At 47.1% G+C, this 27,603-nt stretch overlaps 1 protein-coding gene across 1 annotated transcript; it reads left to right on the forward strand.

Moving 5' to 3' along the window:
* The first annotated feature begins 3,758 nt into the window (after positions 1-3,758).
* NSFL1C (NSFL1 cofactor) lies at positions 3,759-27,515 on the forward strand. The gene is made up of 9 exons (XM_044748048.2): positions 3,759-3,993; positions 6,245-6,342; positions 12,165-12,239; positions 14,757-14,922; positions 15,417-15,509; positions 16,582-16,691; positions 17,092-17,229; positions 23,793-23,957; positions 25,795-27,515. Exons 1-9 carry the CDS (start codon positions 3,889-3,891, stop codon positions 25,955-25,957), a joined length of 1,113 nt encoding a protein of 370 aa, XP_044603983.1. The 5' UTR covers positions 3,759-3,888; the 3' UTR covers positions 25,958-27,515.
* Positions 27,516-27,603: the final 88 nt, after the last annotated feature.

The following is a 27,603-nucleotide window of genomic DNA, read 5'->3' on the forward strand; positions in this document are numbered from 1 at the left end:
TTTTGGGCTTCTTCAACTAGATTTGCCAAATTGTGTTCCAATGTCTTTGAGCCCACATTCACTCCCACCAGACAGGAGACGATTCCTGTTGCCTGACATCCACACCACTACTTCATATCATCGGACTTGTACACTGTTTTGCTTGGTTGGCTGGGGCTAAAGGGCATGTTGTCATAGTTTTGCTTGGGTCTCACTGCCAACTAGTGCAGCCAAGCATCTTTCCATACACAGGTTGGCAGTATTGTTATATTATTATTACTATCATTAGTTGGTTTGGGGAAGTCATGAAAAGAGAGAGAAATAGTCCCGACTTTGCTGAGGCAGTGATGGTAGGGAGAGGGGAGAGGTGCCTCTATGTATAGAAGCCTCTGGAAGATTTGAGTATCAGTTGAGAAATCAATAGGATCCTCCACCTGGCAGCTCTCCCTGAGCCACTAAGCTATAGAGGGTCTAGTGCTTGGGTGCCTAGACAGATCAGAGGAGACACATGCCCTGGGGGTGTATAATCCCCGCCCACAATGACATCACCACTAGTGGGGGGACAGCTGAGGGGGTGCCAAAGGAAGGTAGGGAGGTGGTGGAGGGTGGGACTAAAGGGTGGGACTGGGGTGAGGCTAGGGTGACAACCAAGGTGGGGATGAGACTGAACGGAGGCTGGGGGAGTGGGGTGCATGTAATACTGGGGGTGAGATTAGCGGTGACAGTGGGGCTGGGTGCACCAGCAGGTGGTAGTGGTGGGTCTTCAAGGGAGAGGTGAAGCTGGAGGTGGCAGTGGTGGTAGGACTTGGCATAGGGGTGGGGGTGGGGCTGGAGGTAGGAAGCGGGGGACTGGCGTTGGGCATTCAGCACCCTCCCTACACCCAGTTTTATTAAGGACATTTAGATACATGTTATGAAAACGTAGTTTCAACTTCACACCCTCACATCCCCTCCTAATCAAATTGCTGCCGTAAACACCTCCAGTCAGATCACCTGGAGCCAGACATGGGAATGGTCCAACACAGTCCTACAAGACAAGGAGAGACAGCCTAGGAACACAGGCTTGGAGCCCTGATGCCTGGGTCCATGCTCATTTAGGAGCCTAGGATTCCCTCTCGTAAAACAGAAATGGTGATAATAGAACTCATTTCATCGAGCTGTTGAGAAGATGAATTAGTTAGTGTATTTAAAGCTCTTTTAAGAGTGTCTGGGGCATAGTAAATGCTCAAGAAACATGAGCTGCCATGTAGTGTTACAGAGGAAGGATGCCCTGAGGCCTCAGGAAGAGGGGTCAAGGATCCCCTCACCTAAGACAGGGCTTTCCTCAGTGGCACAAAAGTGAAGAGGGAGTGGCATCTGGGTTCAGGGACTTGAATACCAGCCAAGAAGCTGGATCTTGGGAACCCCATCACCCACCAATCTTTAAGCTGAAGCAAGTTGTCAGTTTCCAGGCTGGAAAGACCTTGCTAGCCGCCTAGCGTGGACATGGTCTAGAGCGAGACTCCAGGCCTCCGGACTTTCTGGGAAGTTGGGGGGCATTTGGGGTTGACACAGCAACAAAGAGAGCAGGGACTGGGACCAGGCCTGGTGCTGGGTGCCCTTGCAACAGAAAGCAGAATCTCAAACCATGAAGAATGGTCCCTCCTCCCACACGGCTTGCCACGACTTGCTAGAAACCTGCTCATAATAACCTGAACCTAGACCCTAATGCATTTGATGTAGTATAAACTTAAAGGATTTTTTTGCCCAGTTTTAATGTACACCAGATTTCCCAGGAACGCAATTACTGTGTCAATCAAGGGAAGACTGAAATTTGTCTTGTTCTTAACTTTATTGAGGCTTTTTTTTATCATTTTGAAAAATTGTATTACCCACAGCAACACACTTAGAGTATTTCGATCACTCATAAAACAGCCAAGTACATAGAGGTAAGCATCTAACTGCTTCATTTTGTCCTGTTTTGTGCTTATACCTGAGGATTGAAATACAGATCATTCTATCCCAAATTACTTTCCCTTCATTTCTCCAGTTAGAGCATGATGTCGATTTTTTCAATATGTGTAGGTCAGTTTTATTATCTCTGAATTCCATCTAAGGCAGTAAAGGGTGATACAAAATGTTTGTTATGAACAGGTGAATGTGGGCCTGAGCAGGCTGTGAACACTTGCTGGCCCACTTCCCACCCCCCCCCACACACCTTGTTCAAATGTAGGCCCTGAGGCCCAGAGAGGGCAAGAGGCCTGCCCACGTCACCCAGCTTGTCAGAGAAGAGCCTAGCCGGCAACCACAATGAACACTGAGGGCAGTGGCTTTGCAGCCACGTCAGCTTTGGGACTCTGTGTTTGTGGTTCTGAGGGTCCAAGCCGTTTCTCCTCACCACAAAGGCGTCTGTTTTATGGAAAATGAAATTTTTTATTTATTGAAATTAGATCACCCCATAGTCAGCTCGACACTCCTCAGGGGTCCGGGTACGTGCCCTGCATCCTTGTCCTCGGATTCTGACCCCTGCATTTCTCACCTGGATCTGCAGATACCCCGGGTTTTGTTCATTCACTCCTTCATTAATTCAGCAAAGAGTCATTAAATGGCTATCTAATGCCAAAGACGGCAATTCACAGGAGATAAAGTGACTGCTAACCTGTGCTGAGGGCTCACTAAATGTCAAGCATTGCTCTCAGTTCAGACTGAACCCTCACACGCTCCTCTGAAGTAGGTCCTGCTAGGAGCTCCATTTCACCCATCAGGAAACCGAAGCTTAGAGAGAGAAGCTGCCCAAGATCCCACAAGCAGTAATATCTGGGCTTCAACCACAGACTGTCTGAGTCCAGAGCATGTAGTCTTAAGCCATATCGGGCTGGAGACAGCCACAGCTCCTGCCGTCACAGGGATCATGGCCCTTGGGGAAGGTGGACACAACATGGAGTCACAGAGCATGCACGGAGACTGTCTGATGGCACCTGGGGACATAGAGAGGCCTCCTTGAGGAGGGGACACCTAAACTGAGCCGAAGGATGAGCAGTAGCTGACAAAGGGAAGATGAAGAGAAATGCATCCCAGGGAGGGTGGCAGGAGGCAAGAGGGCAAAGAAGCTGAGGACCTCAAAGACAGGGCTGTGTCTGAGAAGGTCCCCTTTGAGCAGAGGTCTCCGAAAGTGAGGCAGCATCTTGCCCCCGGCGAGGGAAGGTGTTCCAGGCAAAGGGAGTCACGAATGCTGAGGCTTTGAGGCAAATGCATGCCTGGCACACTCCAGGAACAGCAAGAAGGGCAGTGTACCTGCAGCAGAGGAAGCCAGCGAAAGGCCTAGGAGAAGAGATGGAGGGGCTGGCGCGTTTCACGGGGGTCTCGCAGGCCATGAGACTGTCTCTTACGCAGAGAGAGATGGGGAGCCACAGCGGGTTGGGAGAGAGAAGTAACCTGTTGTTCAAGGTCTGGGATTTCTTCCCTAGAATGTGAGCGACAAGTGGGCAGGCACTTTGTTTTGCTCGCTGCTGATCCCCAGCCCTGGAAGAGAACCGGGCCATTGATAACACTCAACAAATATTTGAACAAGCAAGTGAATGAACGAATGAGTAAATTAATGAAATGAGGGAATGAGTCAATGAATAACTGTGAATCTGGCCCCTCTCGGGATCCTTCATTCCACAGGTCTGTGGAAGACCTGCCCCGCCTCCCATCCTCCGCCCGGCTCCCTCCCCCGCCGTCAGGCTGCAGGTCCGCGCCGCAGCCGCCAGAGGGCGCGGAGCGGCGGAGTTTCCCGCACGGAGGGCTTTGCGTGAGGCACCGCGTGGGGCGGGGCCTGCGGGCGGGCGCCGCTCGCCTTGGTCGGGTCGACCCGCGGGCGGAACGCGGCCGCCGGGCTGAGGCGGTGCGGCGGCGGCCGGAGCGGTTTGGGCGGCGCACGGGGCGAAGATGGCGGCGGAGCGACAGGAGGCGCTGAGGGAGTTCGTGGCGGTGACGGGCGCTGAGGAGGACCGGGCCCGCTTCTTCCTCGAGTCGGCCGGCTGGGACCTCCAGGTAGCGCCGCGAGGCGGGCCGCGTCGGGCGGGCCGGGGCTGCGGGGCGCGGGCGCCCGGCGCGACTAGCCCGAGCGGCTGAAGCGCACAGTCATCCCGCCGGGCCGCGGCCGACTCAGGCCTCGGTCCCGGGGCCGCTTGCCGGTCGCCCGCCGGGCCTGGGCGAGGGAGCACGCGGGTCACCCCTGGCCCCGACCTGCGTTTCCGGGCCTCAGTTTCCCCTTCTGCCTGGCCCGTTCGCGGGGTCAGCCAGACTTCGGGTACCGCAGCCCGCGTGGACAGGGCAGCCTGGGGGCGTGGCGGCCGCGCCGGGAGTGACCGGCTCCGGGGCGGAGCGGCGCTGGGGACGAGGCCGTGGTTCGTGCCCATTGCCGCAGCGGCGCCGCAGGTCGGGGAGAAGCCGGGCCCGGGGTTGGCCCGCGCCCCCTCCTCCTGCCTGATTGCGGGAGAAACTCCCTCGGGCGGGGGGCTATCGTCTTTCTTAGTCAACTCATCTGTAAAATGGGAGGGTCGGGGCCTTTCTCGTCCAGTTTCCTGGTATGTATTAGGTATCGATTAAATACTTGTTAATTAATTTAGAGAGCGTTAAGATGAGCTACACGAGGCAGGGGTTTTTGCAAACTGTTGATTTCCCCATGCCCAGAACAACGCTTGGCACATAATGGGGCCTCAGTAATCAATGGTAGAAAGAATTGCGTGAATGTTCTTGGCCAGCCTGCGTCTTAAGTAAATGATGATCGTGAAGATGTGCTGAACCTGCCCGTGTGCCACCTGGTGCTGTTCTGACCGCCTTATGTCTCAAGTCGTTTAACCTTTGCATTTTGCACCTGAGGCTTGGGGAGGTTAAGTAACTCCCTCAAGGCCTCAGCAGCTACCGGTGGAAGAGAGAGCATGAGAACTGAGTTCTGTCTGATTCCAGAGCCCAAGCTCTTAGGCGCCACGTGCCAGGCCCTTTATATGATGATTAATTTAATCCTAGCAACACTATGAGGTGAAGAGGACTAGCCCCATTGTGTGTAGCTGAGGAATTGGAAACTCAGAGGGCAAGTTATGCCCAAGGTCACATAGCCAGTCAGTAATGAGGTTGGGATTTGAAGTGGGTCTGCTGACTCCCATCACTTAATTTGCTTCCCAGAAGTAAAAGAGTTAGGTAGAGCATCACACCTGTCCGGACACACAGTGTGAAGCCCCTTGCCAGGCTGACATACAAAAAGCAGCGTCTGCCTGAAAGACCTAGAAGCTCACAGTGTTACAGTTGGCAGGTCATCAGTCCCAGTCTCTTCATGCTGTAGGTGGGGAAACTGAGGCATGCGACATGACTTGCCTGGCAGGGCCAGGACTTGAATGTAGGCGCCCCCCTCAAGTGCCAGTTCAGTGCATGTCCTGCAACAGCTCTCTGTCTCTGAGGCTGGTCACCTTGAGGACAGGAGCCATGTCTTTTTCATCTCTGTAGACCTCAGTGCTCTTTCTTGTTTCTTAAGTGATTACTAAATACCTATCCATTGAGTCAGTGAGAGAAACAATCACAAGTTGGCCAGAAAACTCCCATGTTACTTCTGTATGTAGAGCTAGACGTGACTGTGTGTAAATGTTACTGGATCCTCCCATCCCGTTGTGCAGGGTTGAGTGGGACGGGTGTCCCCATTGCACAGATTAGGAAACTGGGCCTCAGAGAGCAAGTAAAAGTGGTGATCTGGACTGACCTCACAGTTCCTGACTCCTGGCTGTCACATAAGAGCTGAGTAAGGGCCTGAGCAGACTGTCTGGGAAGGAACCTGGCTCTACTCCTTACCGACTGTGTAACCTTGGGCAGTTTTCTTAACTTCTCAGCGCTTCTATGTCAGCTAAAAAATAAGAAACTTATAGCACTAATTACCTAGTTCTTTAAGGATTAAATGAGGTAACACATGTAGAGTTACACTCAGAACAATGTGGCGCCTAAGTAAATGCTCAATATATATATACACTGCTTTTACTAGGCCACATTTCTTAATAAAAATGAGAATGAAGAGTGTCTCTATCTCAACCTTCCTTCTTGCCTTCTCTTCCCCTTAGTAGGCGAAATTTGTTTCAGGTGATAAAAGGCTCATAGTTGGACTGTTACCTTCGTCTGATTTTCTGTGGCCCTCAGGTACAGACCACCTTGTAAGTCTGGGCCATATCTTTCAGTCTTTACTCCTTTGTGGTCAAAGGAGATTTGTGTTAGATGAACGCCTGTTTAAGGATCCCAAGTTACTACCTCTCTGTTTCAGATCGCCCTAGCCAGCTTTTATGAGGATGGAGGGGACGAAGACATTGTGACCATTTCACAGGCAACCCCCAGTTCGGTATCCAGAGGCACAGCCCCCAGGTAAGGGCCAGCTTCAATTATTGCTACATGGGTGTGCTACCAGCACATGAGGAGCTATTTCCTGACTTGACAGTTAGGCCCGGGCATGCGGACCAGTGGATGTGAGTGAGAAAGCTAGACTGACTGGTGGATAGTAGCTCCTTCCAAGACTTGTTCCTTTCCTGTAGAGATATGCTTGACACACTCAGACAGAGGCCCTTACCTGAGTGTGGTTTGTGGTCCAATCCTGGGGGAAGCCACAGAACCTACTTTTTAGATGTTTGAGGGTCTTTTATTTATGAAATGGGAGGAGTAGACTCTTTCTCTGGAAGTTTTTAAGTAGAAACCAAAGGACTTCCTGTCAGGGGTGCTGTAGATGTAAAGGATTAGGCCAGGTGACTTTAGAAATGCTCTTTTGATATTTGAGGATGGCTCTTACCCTATTAAGAAGTCTTAGAGAAATTATACCTGTGTAACCCACCCTTTGCCAAATTGATTCTAGAGCCCTTATCTTATTAGGTGAAACAGTGTTAACCTTTGTGATCCATTTGAATCCCCAGTCCCCGTCCCCCTGGCTCCGTGGTTCCCACAGCAGATCACTGCTCTGGTCTGCAGAGTGGGACAGTGCTGGTCTTCCAGGAGACAGGCCAGGCCTTTTCCTAAAAAGGTGTTTGAACTACAATTCCCCTGCCTGCTTTTGCCTGATTTACTTCTACTCTTATGTATGTTTTCACTTGAAAAACTTACTTAGTTTTTTATTCAACCCCAGACTACAGATAAAGTGTTTCTTTGCCAGTGAGGTGGTAAATTGTGTTTCTCTCTAAGGGCATCTGAGCTTTAAATTACATTTCCTCCCTTTGAAGAAGGAACACTAACGCCAGATCTGTTGGTTCCGTAACTTTTTTCCCTACCTCCCATTGCCAGAGAAGAGAGATAGTAGGCAAGTGATCTTCTCATTATTCACAGTTGCTAACCTGCGAGGTATCGGTGGTAGCACGTCAGGATGTTACTGCCTGCAACATGGTTGTCAGGGTGAGGACTCTTCTTGCAGCTGCTGCTAGAGACAGCTGATTTCCTGGGGTATGAGTCTTTCACAGCCAACCCAGGTTACTATCAGTGTCGGCGTGTCAGAAATACCAGGAGAGAGAAATTGAAACTTAGCCTCTAATGTCAGTCACATATTCACACCTCTCTTCTCTAGTAGTCCCAAAGTCCTATCAAGGCAGTGATTTATTAGAGTATAGGCCTAGGAGCCTAATTTTCCACATTCAAATCCCAGCTTTGCACTTTGGAGCTTTGTGACCTTGGGCTGGTTACTCAACATCTCAGTCCCTCAGTTTTCCTCACCTGTCATTAAATGAGTTCATACTTAAAAAGCATTTAGAACACAGTACATTGTTAGCTGCTGTTACTGTCATTTTACTATCATTATTAGCATCCATTCTCATCTTCTTCATTCTTATGTATTTCCTGTCTCATTCCACAACAAGTACATTTATTAAAAAAAATAGAAGGGCCGACCCTGTGGCATAGTGGTTGGGTTCCACGCACTCCACTTCGACAGCCCGGGTTCACAGGTTTGGATCCTGGGCTTGAACATAACACTTGTCAGCCATGCTGTGGCAGCATCCCACGTATAAAGTGGAGGAAGATTGGCACAGATGTTAGTTCAGGGCTAATCTTCCACAGCACAAAAAAAATAAAATAGTAAAAGAATCAAGGAAATAGGAGAGTTTAATGTTAAGACCAAGGGGAGTAAAAGACTGAACACACATTCAGGCCTAAAGGCCTTGCTTTGTTGCTTTGGTTCAGCCTCAGACTTAGTACTGGGTTTAGGTGAAGCAGAGCAGAAGGGAGAGGGAGGGCACAGTTTGCTACATCATTGTCTTTGTCCAGAAGGAAAAGGCTAACTACATTCTCAGGAGAAGCCAAGCTTTTGCTAGCACCTCCAGAGTTTTCTGTGGGGCCTTCCTTCACCCCAGTTTGACCTGACTGTTGCAGGACACTTATCCTGCTGCTGGGCTCTGCCCATCCCCCACTGTCATCTTCTCAGATGTCCTTTCATGTCATCACTGCTGCCATGGAACAACACTCAGTTAGTGAGTTCCTTTGACTCTAGAACAGAAGTTGTTAATGTGGAGGCCCTGAACCCCTAGGAGGAATCTATGGACTGGGTGTGAAAATGTCCATAAGTTACCTGAAATTGTAGACAGAATTTTGTGTGTGTTATATCTTTTCTGGCAAGAAAATCCATAGCTTTTACTAAATTCTCAAAGGGCTATGGAACATAAAATGGTTAACCATTGCTGTAGGAGAGAGTCTAAACTCCTCCATGATGATAGCTGTCATTTATTGAGCACTTACCAGGTGCCAGGCAAGGGCTTAAGCCTTTACATATGCCTCTCTTTCGTCCTCACTACAACCCTGTGAGGTGGGTACTCTTGCTGTCCTCGTATTACAGATGAAGACAGTGAGCTGGGCATCGTCCCAAGATCACACAGCTAGTGAAACAAGGATTTACGTGCAGACTGGTTTCTGCTTCTGGCATTCAGCTCTCAGCCAGAATGATGTACTGCTTTGCCTTGAGGACCTTCAGGGTCTTCCAGAGTTTGCCCTGAACCTGCCATCCTAATCTTACCGTCTTTTCCTCATTTCTTAAATCTGTGTTCCAACCAGACTGATTCTTCGGTATCTCAATTCTGCCTTATTTTTGTTCTGCTTTTCTTTGTCCTGTCACCTGACTAGATATGCCCCCTCTTGTTTCCTGCCTGTCCAAACCCCATGCGTCCTTCAACATTTAGCTCCCTTGCAACCTTTTCTTTTGAGCATGTTATCCCCAACCTCTGGCAGCACACCACACTTCTCTTCTTCAGAACTCCAGCTACAACTGTGAGTCATTCACTTCTTTAACACACGTCTACGTCCTACTTGGTGACGTCTCTCCTGTATGGTCTTGAACTCTTCTCTTGATATTTAGCTTAAGTTTTTCTCCTTAAGTAAATTGTAAGTGGGAGGCTAGTATTTCAGGAGCGCCCACCATCTGTCCAGCTCTGCCAAATAGTCTCACCTCTGTTCTCTTCTTATACTTCAACAACTTTGGAAGTAGCTAGGGTGCTCACCATTTCACAGGTCAGGATACTGAGTCTTAGAAAGGGTGAGTAGCTCAGAGCTGCTGTTATGGCAGATACAAGCCCAAGTCTGTCTAAATCCAGAGCTGCTGCTGCTGCTGCTGCATCCTGCCTCCCTGTCCAGCACCTCCCGCCCCGTACCTAGCGCAGGGTTGAGCTAAAGGGAGTGGTTTCACCATTTTTTTTCCTTCATCCACCAAAACTATACTTTCTTAGAATTTCAGTGACTTCCATTGTCTGATTGTCTAAAACTATACCATCCAGTATGGTAGCCACTAGCCTCATATGGCTGTTTAAATTAGTTAAAATTAAATAAACAGTCAGTTATTCATTCACGCTAACCGCATTTCAAATGCTCAGTAGCCACATGTGACTACTAGTTTCCATGTTAGACTGTGCAACTACAGCATTTCCATCACCACAGAAAATGTGATCTGGCAAAGGGTTTTTGTGCCACTTCAAAGTGCCAGGGTACCTGAGAGATAGAGTTTTGATGCTGAAAAAATGAAAGTTCTGAGACAATTTGCCAATTTGTGGAAGACATGGGACAAAGTATTCTGAAAGTGTTGATGTGCCCGGGACATCCATGCCGTAAGGTAAGTCTCAGAGCATTGCAGTCCTTCTCAGACTTGAGTGTGCATCAGAATTATTTGAAGGGCTCCTTAAAACCAGATTGCTGGGCACTCCTTACATTGTTTCTGATTCTGGAGGTCTAAGGCAGGGCCTCAGGAGTTGCGTTGCTCACAGTTTCACAGGTAATGCTGATGCTTGCAGTCCAAGAAGCAACACTTTGAGAACCACTGCTCAAGAGTAGTACTTGAAATGTGGTCCACCACACATTGGTGCCCCAGCTGGTCACGGAAAGCCCATGGGGTTGGTGCTGTAATTGTCTCCATTTTCACATGAGAAGGTGAAGGCTTAGAGAACTTCATTAGCATGCCCAGGATCCCCAGGTGGGAGGCTAAATTGAAATCGGAACCAGGTATGTGGACGCCAGAGTCTGTCTCACATACTGTCAAAGTGGGTGTAAGAACCTTTGGAGAAAGAATCAAGCCCGTAATCAGAGCAGGTAGTTTCTTCAAATAAGCGTGCGTCTGTGTGTCTGAAGGTGTTTAACAACAGAGAGAGGACTCTTTTCCATAGATGCTAGGCTGAGCATCTGTGGAAAACTCCCCCTGGGAAGATTAATGAGTGGGATTAGCCTTTGAGGGCACTGCATGTCTTAGAGTATCAAGGAATGCCCAGGAGGTTGCTCCCAGCTAACTCAAACAGGGAGTGTATTTGCTAGAGCGATTGGTCTTTGTCCTCTCATTTCTAGTTGATGGAACCTCAACGCCTGATCTGTCCTCTGATTGTCTCCTTGAAATAAATCTGTATTCAAGACTGAACTGGAGCTTTCTTCCTAGAAAACAGCTCCTCCTCCTCTGTCTAGCCTCACTAAACCTGTATTACCCTTTTCCCCCTTGTTAGAGAGAAGCTACTTTTTCCCCTAAGAAATACAGAAAATGTTTTTATAAATTGCATGTCTCATAATCCTTAAGAAACTAAGATTATTCCTTGAGGACAAGTCTAAACTAGGAAAAAAGTAGCAGTGCACTTCGGCAGCCCAGGGTTCATGGGTTCGGATCCTGGGCACAGACTTACACACTGCTCATCAAGCCATCCTGTGGCAGTGTCCCACATACAAAATAGAGGAAGAATGGCACAGATGTTAGCTCAGCAACAATTTTCCTCAACCAAAAAGAGGAAGATTGGCAACAGATGTTAGCTCAGGGCCAATTTTCGTCACCAAAAAAAAAGTGGCAGTGTAAGACAGCGTCAGAGGAGGGAGTTAACCTTTCTCACACCCATTTTTAGTGTGCCCTCTCCACCATACCCATATAACTCTGCTTTTTTCCTAAACACTAATAAAAACTTTTTCTTGAGTAGCCTACAGCAGAAGTACACAGAGGCCTTCTCACCCGCGTATTCATTTCATTTTTACTTCTTGACAACTTGTCCTTCCTTTAATGTGTTACTCTTGCTGGTCTCTCTGTATGTGCATATGCTGCCTTCCTGTAATGCCCTGCTGGTCCCCTTTCCCCGCCAGCCCCACCATCCTTTATCCAACTGACTGGCTGTCTACCAGTTCCCTGGCACTCAGTCCAGATGTTGTGTTTTTCTGGGAAGCCTTTCTTGATGTTCCCCCATCCCCACCCCTCACTCAGAACAAGAGGCTCTGTTCCCACCTCTGTCACAGCCCCTATTGCACAGTATTAATGGATGGTTTCCTGGCCACAGTGCCACTAGCCTGTAAACAACTCAAGGGTGAGAACTGTGTCTGATGAGCTTTATAGACCTAGCATCCAGTTCAGTGCCTGGCACACAGGCAGTCCCTCTGTATTTAAAAATTAAATGATGAAAATAGCTATCCAGTAGTAAGTTTTTATAGTAGTACAGACCCCATCCTATTCCTTCACTCTGCCCAGGAGAGCTTAAATTGGATTCCATTTTACTTCACGATAGTGCTTTCTCGTTTATTCTCAGTCCTCTGTGACCTTGAAGAAATAAATGCCACATTATTTTGCATATAAACTCAGAGAGGTTAACCCTCTTCCACATAGATCCTCTTCCTGCCCCCCCCTAAAAATATAGCCCATGTCCTCAACTCCATAGCAGCTGGTGATGGGAGTTAACCTCCCCTAAGGTCATTTTTGCTCCTTTCTGTGTCTCCAGTGATAATAGGGTGACGTCCTTCAGAGACCTCATTCATGACCAAGACGACGAGGAGGAGGAGGAGGAGGGCCAGAGGTGAGTCTTTGTTTCGAGGGTGATGATCCACAGGCAGGTCCATGTTAACATAAAATGTGGTAACGTGTAAATCATCTAGAACGACCTAGAAGGATAAACGTGCTTGGTTCTCGGTAGCCGTTGCTACTGTGGGCTGTGTCCTAGAAACTGTCTCCCGCTCCCTGGAGCTTACAAGTGATCCCTGTCCTTTGTTACTATTTTTTTCTTTTGGACTATTTTTGGTTTGTTTTTGTTCTTTTTTTTAATTATTAAAATAATACATAATTATTGAAGAACTTTAGGGGAAGGGAAGCAAGTCAATAAGAAGGAAAAAAGTCATTCATAATACCTCAACCCAGAGGTAACCAGGTATCAATATTTTTGGTGTATTTCTTTCCAGCTTTTTCTTTTTCATTGAAAAAGCAATATATCACATAATCGACAGAATAAAAGATTTATAAATATATGTCTCCCAGTATACACAAACATACGTACTGTTTGTTCGTTTGTTTTTAACCTTTAGAAATGTTATAATAAAATTAGTGTCCATTGTGGAAAATACAAAATAGTGTAATGAAAAAATATAACACTCAACCACCCTTTGGTAACTATGGTTAATATTTTGACATATTTTCATTCATTCACTCTTGGCTCTCTGTATAAATATACTTTATTTTATATTGTATTTTACATGGTGAAGGTCAGATAATTTTGTTTCTTGCTTTCGTTGGATTAATGCTGTATCTTAAACACTTCTCGTGTCATTAAGATTCTTCATACGTGTTTTCAGTGACTATAATAATAATCCTTCGTGGGGGATGTCCAACATTCAGATTGTTAGCAGTTTTTACTACTGTAAATATCAGTGCTGTGAACATCTCTGTATTAATCTTTGACTACGTTTCAGATTTTTTCCTAAGAAAAGTTTCTAGAAATGAAAATGCCAGGTCAAGAGCATGAATATTTTTAAGGCACTTCACAGGTTCCATTCGTAAGTCAAAACTTTGAGATCCCTTAATAAAGACCTTACAGTCCATTGAGCAGAACTGCATCTACCTGGAATGAGCAAGAGTGAACTGGCTATAGCCTCATTTCACGGGTTTTGGTTCTCCAAGGGATCTGCCTCGGTCTGTCAAACATTCCTAAGGAACACTGTATAATAATCATTATGGAAATGCAATTACTTCATCATGGTCAGTCTTTGGGAAGTGGCCTGAGAAATTACATGTGCTCTGTTCTCTGTTTTTATCTATATAGTGACCTTTACTCTGCCTCAGAGCCTTCTTTTTAGATACCTTCACGGTTCAGGAATAAATGTTAATTTCAGGGTTTTACTCTCCTTGGGTGAAAGACAATGTCATCAAGTATGTGAATACCCAACTCCTAAATGACCTCCTCCTCCTTCCTCCATCCTGTCACATTGTCCAGGCAATGACCTTGCTGCATTTCACATCCCACTTACTTCCTTGATCCCTCAGCATTTCAGACCTGATGACGCTGGTGCTGTTGTCCTTGCCAGGGCTCATAGCTTTGCTTTGCATTCCCTGAGATAGGGAATGGTTAGGAAATAGAAGGCTGAGACTAATTTTTATAGCTTCTCAGTTCTCCCTACTCGGAGACATGCTATTGGCTTAGCTGTGAATAGGGGTGATAAGGAGGCAGCTAGCTAGGCTATGTGACCACTGGTTTTCAGACCCAGTAAAAAAGTGCTAACTTAATCTTAAGCTGTGCTTGGCCCATTGCAAAGCCTGGTGTGGGTATCTTGGGGCTTGTATTCGACCTTCTCCAGTACCCTCTCCTCAGTGCCCCAGTCTATGTCACAAGAATAGCGAGCTGAGGTTTAGGTGAGCTCTCAGTGCTCTGTCACGCCACCTTACATGTGTGCATTACTCTGTGCTTATTCTTTTGCATACATCCGCTGATTTGAACCTCACGGCCCTGACTTAAGGAGCAGGTAGGTAGGGCATGTGGTCTTTCCCTCCCTTTTCAAAGACAAGGAAAGTGAGATACAAGGCAATGCACTGGCTTGCCCAGGGTCACACAGTGGCAGAGCCAACACTGGAGCCTAGCTGTTTGTACTAACCACACCGCTGCCACCATTAACCCAGAGCTGCTAGTGACCATAGTTGCTACCTCCTGGAGAGGTGCTGGCCACTGGATGGCTAATTCCCAGTTTGGGACTCTGGAACTGACATGCTGTCGTGCATGCCTAGAATATCCTTCCCTGTTTTCTTCACCTGCTAAATTCATCCTCATCCTCATCCTCAAGACTCAGCCCAGAAGATACCCTTGTGAAGCCTTGACTGTCCTTCCCAGTTCAGTGTTTCCCACATCACCCCTTACTGACCTCTGTTGCTGCTCACACTGCATTGTGCCTGCCTGCCCCCTTACATGTGTCCCCAACTAGACAGTAAGTTCCTTAAAGATGGGCATTGTACCCTTCGCCTCAGTGTGTCCAGCACCTAGCCCAGAGCCTGGCACATGCTCTATTCATGTTTTCCAGGTGCGTTTGGTGTTAGATTTGTGTTTTCTGCACAGGTTTTATGCCGGGGGTTCAGAGAGAAGTGGACAGCAGATTGTTGGCCCTCCCAGGAAGAAAAGTCCCAACGAGCTGGTAGATGATCTCTTTAAAGGTGCCAAGGAGCATGGAGCTGTAGCTGTGGAACGAGTGACCAAGAGCCCTGGAGAGACCAGTAAACCGAGAGTGAGCATAGGGGATCGTTGTCTGTGTCCACAGGACTCGGGTTCCAGAGTGGGAGAAGGAGGCTTCCTCACCTCACCCCAGTAGGGACTGGATTTGTTTTGTTTTTCATTTGCTCACTTGCTCTTGTATAGAGAAGAACAGTGCAGTTTCTCTCACCCTTTAACATGAAATCAAGACTTGAGGCAAAGTTTTCAAACCTGTGGCCTATGGCCTGGATTGGAAGTCTTTGGTGTTATCCTGCACCTAGATTCCTACATGGCTGTGATTAACTAGAGCTTAGTAGCAGAGCTAGTCCCTCTGCATGCGCTGTTCCAGTTCTCAGCCCAATCCTGGCCACTTAATTCATTTACCATACTGCCTGGCCCTGTAGCTCTGAGTTTGATACCAGAGAAAGTGCCCCTAGTTGTTAACAAGCTTGAGATACATCATTGTACCTGAGTAACCCCATCACTGTTGACCCACTTCTCAGGTGTTTATGAACTTGTCTTTTATAGCCGTTTGCAGGGGGCGGCTACCGCCTTGGGGCAGCACCAGAGGAAGAGTCTGCCTACGTGGCAGGAGAAAGGAGGCGGCATTCCAGCCAAGATGTGAGTGTGCATCTACCTTCCTGAGGGAAGCTCGTGGACTGTTCTGCTGTTTTTCAGAAGGGATTGGTCACATGTTGTGTGTGAACAAGCAGCCTGTGGAAGAGAAGAGGGAGTGCCCTCACTGTGGTCTGTGAAGGGAGAGGCTTACCTTAGAATCAAAGGCAGTGCTCATCTGGTTGGGCGAGGGGGCTTGTGAGAAGGAGTGGGCAGAGAGAGGGGACAAATGAAGGAGTTTGCTGAGCATTCCATGGATCTCAGGCAGAGAACTAGTGATTCCGAGGTTCTCTGGTAGTGTGGACATAGCTAAAGAACTTGGTCTTCAGACCACCCAGGGAGGCCTAAAACACAATTTTCTAAAAATTTTCCTTACTGTTGTCCAGTCCTTTTTTCCCTGTGCATAGGGGTTCCTCCTCCAATAAGTGTAATCATACTATATAAACACTTTTGTTTTAATATTACGCCATAAACATTTTCATATAGCCATGTGACCATTAGTTTCTATAATGTATTCATTTTTAATCATTTTGGGTTATATTTCAAAATAAAGTCAAGAAGAAAATAAAAATCCTATCACCTGATAGGTAGCAGCTGCTAATATGTTGGTTTGTAGCCTCCTAGACCCTATCTTCTGAATATGTATAGGAAGTTGTTAACAGAAGTTGTAGGTAAAATTTTTAATGGCTGCAAAACAGTCCATGAGTAAATTTGCTGTGATAGTTTAGTTAAGTATGAGCTGTGTGCCAAGCACACTGGCACCCCTGCAGATAAGCCACAGCTTCGACTGAGACACCTGCTCAGAGCCACTTAAATAGTGAGTGGCAGAATCAAGCCCAGACCCGGGTCGTCTTCAGTCAAAGTCCGTGCTCTTAACCTCTGCCACATTACCTTCTTATTGTAGGCTGATACTTACATGGTCAGTTGTTGATTGGTTTCCTTGTGCATGCATGTGTGTGTCTGTCTGTTTTAATAGTGACACAGTAAAATAGTAAAAACCTGCCAATTTGCAGGTTTGCATGGGTGTGCTTGCCAGATTCCTGGCAGTGTATGGACTGCTTACCTCATGTCGTCACAGGTTCATGTAGTGTTGAAGCTCTGGAAGAGCGGATTCAGCCTGGACAATGGTGAACTCAGAAGCTACCAAGACCCATCCAATGCCCAGTTTCTGGAGTCTATACGCAGAGGGTGAGCAGAAAGGCCTCCTCTGGGTTCCGTGTCCGCGAGGGAGATGGCAGATGGGAGGGAGGAGGCTGATCCAAATGGTTATTGTTTAAGAAGTAAAATCTGTTTAAGCAGATTTGGCACAGTTGAAACACAGATTCACAGATCTACTCCAAAACCTTGTTTGTCCATGTTTCTCCTTCAATCCTGGGGCAGAGCCAAGTGACCAAATAAGATACAGGTCTCTGCTATGATTTTGAGCAGGCAAGAGAGAAGGGGGAGGCAGGCAGCCACTAAAGTAGCCAGCTCCCTCTGAAGGCCCAGCAATTTTCACAACTGGAACTAAAGTTACTTCTCCTCTTGCACCCATCACCAATTGCCATCCTGCTCTGTGCGGACCCCAGCGTTGCCTTTTCTCCTGCAGGGAGGTGCCAGCAGAGCTGCGGAGGTTAGCGCACGGTGGACAGGTGAATTTGGACATGGAGGACCATCGGGACGAGGATTTCGTGAAGCCCAAGGGAGCCTTCAAAGCCTTCACTGGCGAGGGCCAGAAACTGGGCAGGTAAGGAGCAGCACGGGCAGGAGCATGATTGTGTCGGTCACTCCCACCAGGCCCAGCAGACCCTATGCATCGCTCACTTTTTCTAGCTCTTTCCTTTTTACGAAGTACTTCAAATTTTATTTTTGTGGGGGGAGGAGGAGTATGGAGAATGTGAGCTTTGACATTAACAGACCTGATTGTAAATCTCTTCTCCTTCACTTTCTAGCCATGTGATCTTGAACCGTAGAGCCTCAGTTTGCTCAACTATAAAGTGGGACTAATGAGAGTCCTTACCACCTCGATTATTGGGTGGAGCGCATAGAGTGCTGCCCCAGGGATCAGTCAGTGTCAGCAGGAAGGGAACACATTGCTGCTTTTACTGAGTAATCTAGGGTGTTCAGGGCAAGAATGACATCCTTCATGGCTTAAAGCTGATACACATATTTGGGTCACCTGAAATGGGGATTCAGAGGGAATAAGGAATCCCAGACTCTCCCTCCCACCCAGCCAGCCTTGCAATGGCACTGTTCAGGATTCAAGGAAGCTCAAGGACATTGTTGCCCTGTGAAGGCTGCTGCTGCACTGTTACGGCAGCTCTTATTTCTACTTTGGCCCTGCTTGACACTCAGTCACTTCCTCTGACTTTTTCTCTTGTGTCCTCTGCCGCTGCCTCCATCTTGCCTTCAAACCCCCTGATAGGATCTGGTTGGTTGATAGTCACTGTTACCTCTGATAGGCAGCATTCTCCCACCAGACCCTTGGCCAACCCATAGGCAAGCTGCCTTCTCTCAGGGGCCCACTCAGCTTTAACCATGGCCGTGAGGTCACTTGGTCAGTATTGCTCAGAGGGAACTGTGCACATGAGAGGCACTCAGAGCATTGTAACCCTCCCCACCAGTACAATCCTTACTTTACAGAAGGAAAGCTGATGCTGTAGGACTCTAAGGGTTCCCATTGGGTGCATGACTGGTATGTGGTGGAGCCAAGACTGGAACCCATACCTTCTGATTGGCATTCCTTCCCACACTCGCAAAACACCCTTTCTGACCTAGATCTGGCAGCTCTTGAGCTAGGCACTGACCTTGCTCACCTCGTCACCATGTGCAGGGATCAGGGCGTGGTCTGCCAGCAGCTGTGCTCTTTGAGCTTCTGGCTGGCCCTCTCCTGGAATACCCTAGCCCCCTGTCGGCCATTAGTGCCTCATCAGGAGCATGAGTCACACCTCAGGACAGTAGAGACTGATAGATTGTGATTTTATCAGGACCAAAATAGTTAAGTCCACCTGTCTCTCATCATTTCATCTACCACATTGCAGCCTGAGGGTTAGACCAGGACAGCTATTTTCAGTGGTCCATCTGTGGCTTCTTTGTCAGCTGTGGTAAGCTTTGTAGAGCACCAGATAATTTTTTTTATCATTATAATTAAAATGTGTTCATCTTTAAAACAGAAAATGCAGATAGAGAGTTAAAAGCATTCCTAAACTTAATACCCAGATATATCCAGTTAGCATCTAGGAAGTGTCCTTCTAGTCTTATGTGTATGTTGGGTGTGTGTGGGTATGTGTGTTTGTAAATGCTATTTTATCACCTGTTTTGCGTAATCAATGTAGCTGTCATTCCATATCAGTAAAGTTATTTCTATAATATTATTTCTAATGCTAACATTTTCAATCCTGCATTGTGTGCTGTAGTTTAACCAGTCCCTGCTATTAAATATTTAGGCAGCTGCTAGTAGTAAGAACAACATTGCAGTGAATATCTCTGATTAAATCTTTGTCTCCTTAATCTTGGGCCAGAAGTAAAATTTCTGGCTCAAAAGGTCTTCATATTTTTAAGATGTTGTCAAATTGCCCACCAAAATGTTGTATCAGTTTTTTACCCACCAGCAATTACAAGGGCCTAGAACTCAGAACATTGTGCAGTTTGGGTTTGTTTGGTTTCATGATACTAACAGGAAATGCTTCTGCTATTGGAGAGTCTAACTGTATTATGTGTGCAAGACCGTCTATCTCAAAAAATTATTTTTAAAGAAGTCTGTTTTAGCAGGATGGGAATAAATAGTTTATTAGTGCAGAAGATGAACCCAAAAAGTTGAGATAGAGTTTGATAATCAGGTATGATGTTTGTCAGCTAAATAGTTGTTCATTTCCAGTTCCACTTTTATTTCAATTCTGGCTTTTTATGGAAAATCAGCTAAAAAAAGTCTTATACAACTAAGTGAAATAAGACTTTAGCTTTTCAGTCTAAACCAGTTAGACAGCTTTTTTGGTTTTTTCCATAAATTCTGCTGTGTTTTCCGTTGTCATCTTGTCAACTACAATGATCAGGAGCCAAAAATGTAAGAACCTTTTTTTGAGTTTGCCTCGAAATTCAGTCAGTCCTGGGTTTTCTTCCTCCTGTTATCTGGAAAAATAAATTAAATGAGTAGATTGTTGTCAGTTCAAAAATGAGAATATTCTTACAGTCATATTAAACTTTTTTTGTTGTTTTAGGTTTTGCATGTTTGTGTGGATGGGAACTAATCTGAAGATTTGGAAAAGACTGCGTTTATTTGATTTTGAGTAGCAAACACCAGGAGTGCACTGGGCAGGGTCTCTGCTGCCAGTTCTGGCTGCTCACCATGCTTTTTGCAGTGTTCATTTTTGTAAAGGAGATAGCAGGGCCAAGACTTAAGTTGTGGCAACAAAGCACCTTAGTGTGCAGTTTATTCCCACTACAAAGGAAATGAGTGGTCAGTGATTCAGGCTCTCATCTAAATGAGACTCAGTTTTCCTGTGACTCGTTATATGATATTTGCAGGGAGACAGTAAAGTAACTTACCTTTTCAGAGATGTCTGATCTGACCATTCCCACCCCTGAGTGAAGTGCCCTCACTACTACAGATGGCCCCACTGCTCCTTGAGAGGAATGGCTCAGGTGTTAGCAGTTCTCAGAAAGCACCAGACAGAGGCTGGTTCCCCCTAAGCAGATGCGTGTGGCTGTCCTATGATGATTAGAGCAATTTGGGCCTGATGCTCTTTGATTGTCTTGCTCCAAATACAAATCAGGATGCCTGGTATTGAGGTTCCTCCTACTCTAATCGCTACAGCCTCCTTGAGGACAGCATAGGCTGGGAGTGCCTCTCAGGTGACCTTCAACTTATAGCCCACAGATAGACAGTAGCATCTCCAAGTGATTTGGGTCCAGAATTTAGTAAATATAAGTGTGGCAGGACCTTGAAGAATGATAGTAATCAGCTATTTGAGTGTTTTTCTACTGTTAGCTAAATACTGTACTAAGCATTTCACACGTGTTATAGCCTTTAATCCAGTTTTGATCCCCATTCTACAAACAAAGACTCTGACTCTTCTGCACACAAGCCTTAAAGAGGTCAAGTTGCATCCAAGGCCACACTGCTGGTCACTGTAGAGCTGGGTTCCCTCTAGTCTCTGCTCTTACCTGCCATGCTACATTGCATCCTGGATGTTCTTCCATAGCTGCATAGACGTTTGTGCTTCTAGTATTTGCTGGATACGGTGTGTTGTTTTTAGCTATTATCTCAACCATGGGACATTTTATTTAACTCTCATTGTATTGATGAGTAAACTTTCTTAGAGTAATATTCCTGAACTCTAGGTCTAGGTCTGCCAGTCTCCAAGGCCTGGCCGGGGAGTGTGGCAGGTGTTAAGAGCACAGGACCTAGAGCCAGACAGCTTGGATTGTGTCCTGGCTTCACCTCAAAAGAACACTGAGACCTTGGGCAAGTTGCTTAACCCCACTGTGCCTCAGGTTCTTCATCTGTGAAGTAGAGGTGGTGAATCCCTACCTCACAGGCTGTTGTGAGGATTGAGTGAAGTCATAAATGTAACGTACTCAGCATAGGGCCTAGGTCAGTCATGGCTGCTTCATAAATAGACACAATTTTCATCCTGCCTCCTGCACTCACCTTATTTTTAGGGTGTGTAAGAGAAACAATCAGAAGCAACACAGCCAATTCCATGCATCATGCATTCCTTGACCTTCAAATGATGAGCACCAGCTCTGTGCAAGAGGCTATGCTGAGGAGAAAGGCAAAAACATCAATTGCCTTGTGTGGAGGACTTCCTAAATGTCTGACCTCTGTTGGACCTTCTGTGCAGATTATCTCATCTGACCCTCACAGCAGAAGAGTTGCTTGTGTTACACATGGAGCCACTGAAGCCCTAGGAATCTGAATAACTTGCTCAAGGCCACACCTCTTGTTTAGTATAGTAGTAGACCTGGGTCCAGGTGGCAGGTCTTGTGCTGTTCTCTAGCATCACATTGACTCTCCTTAATGATAATGGCTGCCATTTGGTGGACTGCCTACCCTAAAAGGTATGGAGGTGATGGGATAGTATTTCCATTCTACAGAAAAGGAAATTGAGAAACCAAGGTGTTCAGTAACTTGCTAAGGGTCGTACAGCTCATAAGAGGGGTATATCAGATTCTCTGGGAGCGGGGGAGAAGTTTAAGAAAGCATTTTCAAAATAAATATTATTTTCCTAAAGTAAACCATAGAAAGTAAAGCTTTACAAAGTCCTGACTGATCAGAATACACAGAATATAGAGGAAGAAAGCTTGTTCATTGCCTAAGTTTTGAAAAATTTAAACCTGCTTTACAACATGTGCTTCTGTTTTCTTATCTATAAGATGGAGATAATACCCATTTTAAAGGATGGTTGTGATGAGTCAATGAGGCCATGGATATAAAACTCCCCCCTAGACAGTGCATGCACAAAGTAGCTGTAAATGTCATTCATGTTTTCTCTTCCTCCCACCCCTACCCTTGCCTGCACTGTAAAGTAGACATGATGAATCCCTCATATCAGCTATTTTGGAATAACAACATCTTTCTCATTTTAGGCCTGACTGAAAATGTAAGAGTTCCCTTTCTGGCAAGCAGTAGCTTCAATGTCTTGTCTTTGGAATTACAAACAGTTGAGGGACAGGCTGCCTACAGTCTTAGAGAGTTGACCTAGCGCCCATAAAACTAATGAACAAAACAGAGTAGATCTTAGGCATTTACATGTGTAACATTTAACTTTTCACTATTTCCAAGCATCTCTTGAGGCCTGTGGTATTGTAATTTATCTGTGTCCCAGCCCACATTTAAGTCCCACATGCTGTGAGACCAATGCATAGAAGAAGCTCCTCTTACATCTAGTAAGTGTGGCCAGCATTCTCTTCTGAGCCCCACTTTATAATTCTCTAAGCCCATATTTTTCCCATTTACAGAAAAGGATAAGTTCACTTTTCATTTTTTCTTTGCTAGTTAAATGTTCTGGGGCAATGTTTCAAAAACTGTGTTCCATGAAATACTCTGCAGGAGGTTAGTAAGTGTAACGTGAGAAAAGGACATGGTAGTCAAATAAGTTTGCCTTAACTGCATGGTCTCTCAAGAGCTTTAATATGCTAGTGGCCTGTGATGTTGCTGGTCTAATATGTGCCATTTCCAAAACCTTCCCAGAGGTATCTCAAGGGACTAGGATCCCAGGGAAAGCACTTTCAGTTGAATTTGCTAGGAGTACCTTTTTAGGTTTAAAGATCAGAGGGAAGCTGTAGGTGCTGATCTAATCAGAGGCTTGGGGAGGAAGCAAGCAAGCTCTCATCTAATGGCCTCTCTCCTCTGCAAAGGTCTAGGCCAGGGCATCTCCTCAGAGAAAGGCTGGCAGTAAGATGCATAGGTGGTTTACAGGAGAGAGACAAAGGCTCCAAATGGTGGTGGAGAATTGAGAGTTGTGTGTGCATTTTGTGTTTGTCAGCACCCTGAGTGCTTTATGTAATTCTCCCCTTTAATCCCCACAAAAACTGAGCAAGGCAGGTAGCCGTAACCCTTATTAAAGATCTTGTTAGTACCCTTGTTGAAACTAAGGAAGCTTAAGTAACTTGCCCAATGCCACATAGCTAAACCCTGGGTCATGTGATTCTAAGATCTGAACACAGCAGCAGACACCATGTCCTATTCATATTGTATACTTAGTCCCTCTGGTGCTGGGCACTTAGTTGGCCTTCAGGACATCTTGGCCCCCTTCTGATAGTTGACACATGAGTATGAAATACACACAAGTGAGGTTGCACCAAGGAATGCAGGCTTGAAAATTCCATCACAGGGAAAGAGTCTGGACTCATCCCTTACATTTCATCAGCCACTGCCGGGCTGTGTCAAGCCTGCCTCCACTGCAGATTTGGGGTGCCCCCTCCCTCTTCTGCCCTTAGCCTCTCATTGAGGCTAAAACCCACTCTGGTCTGTGAGGTCTGCCAGCCTCAGGTCCCCATCTCCCACCCCAGGCTTTTGTGCATACTGCTTTCCTCCCTTCAAGCCCTTGTGCAGGTGAGGACACCAAGGAAGAAAGGGGTTGAGTAACTTGCCCGAGGTTACTTAGGAGGGAGGGAGCTACCAGTAATTTCAGGGTTTGAGGTGAATTCTGCTAGACCTCTAAGTTCCATGAGGGCAGAGATTCTTGGTCACGCCTTGTGTCAGCAGCACCAGGTGCAGCAAATGCTCAGTAAAAACCTGAGACAGGATGCCCCTCCTACTGGGGGCCTTGTTTCTGTTTGTGTCCTGACACGATCCTCTCTCCTCAGCACTGCCCCCCAAGTGTTGAATACCAGCTCTCCAGCCCAACAGGCAGAAAACGAAGCCAAAGCCAGCTCCTCCATCTCAATCGATGAGGCACAGCCTACCACAAACATCCAAATACGGCTTGCTGACGGCGGGAGGCTGGTGCAGAAGTTTAACCACAGCCACAGGTACCTTGCGTTGTCTGGCCTAGCTGATTCTAGGAGGGTCCCAGACACTCCCACAAGTAGGTGGCAAGCAGAGAGCTATTCTTCCTCCTGAACACCAGCAGGCGCTGGTGCTCTATGCTTCCCCTAAAGGAGGCAGTGCCATGGAAGGTGTGTAAGTCTGAAGCCTTCGGTTCTCATCCCCACTCTTCCAGTAAGTGTGGCCAGTGGCTCCTCACTTCCCATCCTGTGGGCCTCATTCCTCATCTGTAAAATTAAGGTTTGGATTCCTCGGGGTTTTTAGCCAGCAAACTCTTTGTTCAAAGGGAGTCTCATGCAGCCCAAATGTAGAACAGATAAAATTTGAATGGCTGTGGTTGATGGAGGGGAGAGGGGATGCAGTGCCAGCATCCCATGCAGGGTTTCCTCCACCTCCCTCCCCACAAGGGACCTCTGAAAACCACCAGGCTCTTAAGATCTCTTCTAGATCTGACCTTTGAGAGTTCTAGAAAACCTGCTCTATCTCAGATCACTTGGCTGGATCAAAGCAAACTGTGCCTCCCCTATTTTAAAGAAGGAGAAACTGAGGCACAGAGTGATGAAGACGTTAGTGGGGAAGGACTGTTAACAGTAAAAATATTTGGCAACTCCTTTTTGTAAATGGCAGTGTCTAAATGTCATCAGTCATAGGCCAATAGACCAGAACCCACATGTGGGGCCCAGTGAATGACTTGACAATCCTTGAGTGTTGACAGGGTTCACATGCAGGGTAAGTTGTACAACCAGCCCTGGGAGCACAAGGAGGCTTTGTGCAAACGTTTCTCATTCATTAGGAACACTGCCCTGCACTTCAGGTGCTTGGTGCTTAAGGGGATTAACCCCTTTCACTGATCTGAGTTCTTCACCTCAGTTTCATTTCACTCATTAACTCCAGCCTTTCAGCGTGACTGCCGCCCCACTCCCCCGCACCCTCCCCCCAGGGTGGACAGCCCATCCCAAGTGCTCACCAGCTGGGTAAGAGAGGGCTGTTTGCTCAAAGTCTCGGGCTGCGTCTTGGGTGTCCAACCCTTAAATGTGCCAAATTGTGGATTTTAAGGGTTGATGATGGAAAACAACTTCTATTTAAATGCTCTAGTGGAAAAGGCTGTCTGTTTCCAGGTGGCTCCACTCTTGTATGATCGTCAGGTTCAGGATACAAGCAGTGCCTGGAGAGGGGATTCCTGGCACGTAAAAGTTGCTGACCTCCATTAATTCTTCTCACTAATAGTTTGAGTGCCTCCTGTGATGTACAAAAGAGACATAACATTTTCTGCCTTTGTGGAATTCATGGTCTAAAGAGGAGACAGACATTAATCAAATCATCCCACAATTGTTTGGTTACAAACCTACTAATCAGTACCATGGAAGCAAGATCAGGGCACAGAGACCAAGAGTTTGGGGAAGGATGCCCTGAGGAAGTGGCATTCGAGGTGAGGCGTGAGGTTTGATCAGGATTATAGGAAAAGGATCAGGCAGAGGACCCCTTAGGAAGAGGGACCCAAAGTAGGCAGGGAGCATGGCATGATGAACTAAAAGGAGGGAGACAGAGAACAACAGAAGGAGGGTGGTATAAAGTTAGGCCTTGGGACCACAGTAAGGAGGTTGGTGTTTCTCCCAAAGAAAATGGGAGCAGCCATGAAGAGTTTTTAGCAAGAGTGACATGATCCGATGGGCTTCCAACTGAGAGCTTCACGGCTCTGTGGGGAAGGATGGGACCAGGGAGGGCCTTGGGGGGTGTGGTGTAGCCTTCCACAGGTGGGGTTTGTGGACAGCATAGAAGGGCACTGCTCACCCACCTCCCCACTCACCCCCACTCCACCAGGATCAGCGACATCCGACTCTTCATCGTGGATGCCCGGCCAGCCATGGCTGCCACCAGCTTTGTCCTCATGACCACCTTCCCAAACAAAGAGCTGGCTGACGAAAGCCAGACCCTGAAGGAAGCCAACCTGCTCAACGCCGTCATCGTGCAGCGGTTAACATAACCATCTGGCCCGGCCGTGCCTCCCTCTGTCTCCCGTGGCCAGCTGCCCCACGGGGACCGCCCCCCCCCCACCCTCTCCTGCACACCCAGCAGTCCAGTGCCACGTCTTCTCCGTAGCTCTGGGTTCTTAGATCTCGGTTGGACATTTGTTTTCTCCTTAGTTGCATTTCCTGGGTTTTTGTGACGATCAATGGACTTTAAAGAAAAAAATAAAAACAACCAAAAAAATTGAAGGGATATCACCAGCATGTTGCACAGAACCTCTCCCACTGAAGCAAATTCTGATCGCTTTAAAATCACATTTACCTCCCGGGCGTGTCGGGAGGAGCCTGCCTTCCATCCTTTCTGCGTAAAAGTTTCTTGTGGCACAAAGCTCCCATCCACTCATGTGTCCACCAGCCACCCCTCATATGCCTGGTGGAGGATTGCCCCCTTTACAGGAAAGGAAGCAGGAGGACTTGTAGAAAGAGGCTTTGTAGCCACTTCCTCCCACAAGAGCAGATCTCGTGCCAGGATAAAACTGGGCAGTAGCAAGAGGTCCCTGTAGTGTGAGGTCAGATCTAGATGCACACGACCCCTTCAGGTGAAAATGAAACTTCCCTGTGCTCCTTTCACTCAAACCCTGGGCAATTCAAGCTCCCAGCCCTTGGCCAGTTGAGAGTCTAACTACATCTGCCTGCCCAGCACTTTCCTCCCTCATCCAGGCTGCTCCCACCCTGGTGATTCTCAGCCACTCTGTCATTGCTTTCCTTACTCCACGTGCAGAAATCTGTACCCAGGACATAGAGGGGATATCTTATTGGGAAACAGTTCGTGCCCACCCAAACGAGTTCAGAGTCAAGGTATCTTGGCCTAAAAGAGAAAGAGTCAAAATGTCACTGAGCTCTTCACTGATGCTGTGTGGCAAACCAACTGTTGAAGAAGGGATGGGTTCCCTGTGCTGCCAGCACCTTTTCCTCTGTTAGCATTTGCAGGAGGCTTCTGCTGAGCAGATTTGGAGAGCGAATGTAATGTCAGTGTGTAGCTTTCATGTGCAGGTTCGTTTCAGAGTTGTCCTCTGCCCTGCTGAGTTATGACTGGCAGTAACTTGGACAGTAGTCCCAGCCAGGTAAAGACCCTCCCCCCTGAGTGTGCTTCCTGTGCAAGTGGGAGAGGAGGATCACCGGGGCCTTGGATGGAAGCCTTTACACCTCCCTATTAAATGAACCACAGGCTTAGAATCAACACTGACTCAGAATCTCCTGGTTTTGAATCATAACGTGCCTCAATCCTTTTCTCAAGCAGTCGTCACCAATCACTCTCTCTTTCCTGCTTCACATCTTGCGACAAGCCAGGAACCAACACTGCTGCTACCAAGAGCTGGGGTTTCAACCCAGACCCATCCTGAGAAAGGAACTTGGCTTGGTGTTTGCAACCCCACACTGGTGAGGGCCTGCCGGGCTGCAGCATCTGCCACAGCTTGCCCTCCAGCAGGTGGAGGTAAACTATGGAAACTAAGTGCAGGGTGGGGGAACTTTGTAAATTGTCACCTTGACCATTAAAAACCAGAATGAGGACAATGGAGTTTTGTACTTTCTAATGGATTGCTTTGAAGAAATCACAGCAGCCATTGTAAGTACTTCAGTGCCTCACAAGGGTCCCATTTTA

The sequence above is a fragment of the Equus asinus genome, chromosome 15, assembly GCF_041296235.1.
Source record: "Equus asinus isolate D_3611 breed Donkey chromosome 15, EquAss-T2T_v2, whole genome shotgun sequence".
In the NCBI taxonomy this organism is placed as follows: domain Eukaryota; kingdom Metazoa; phylum Chordata; class Mammalia; order Perissodactyla; family Equidae; genus Equus; species Equus asinus.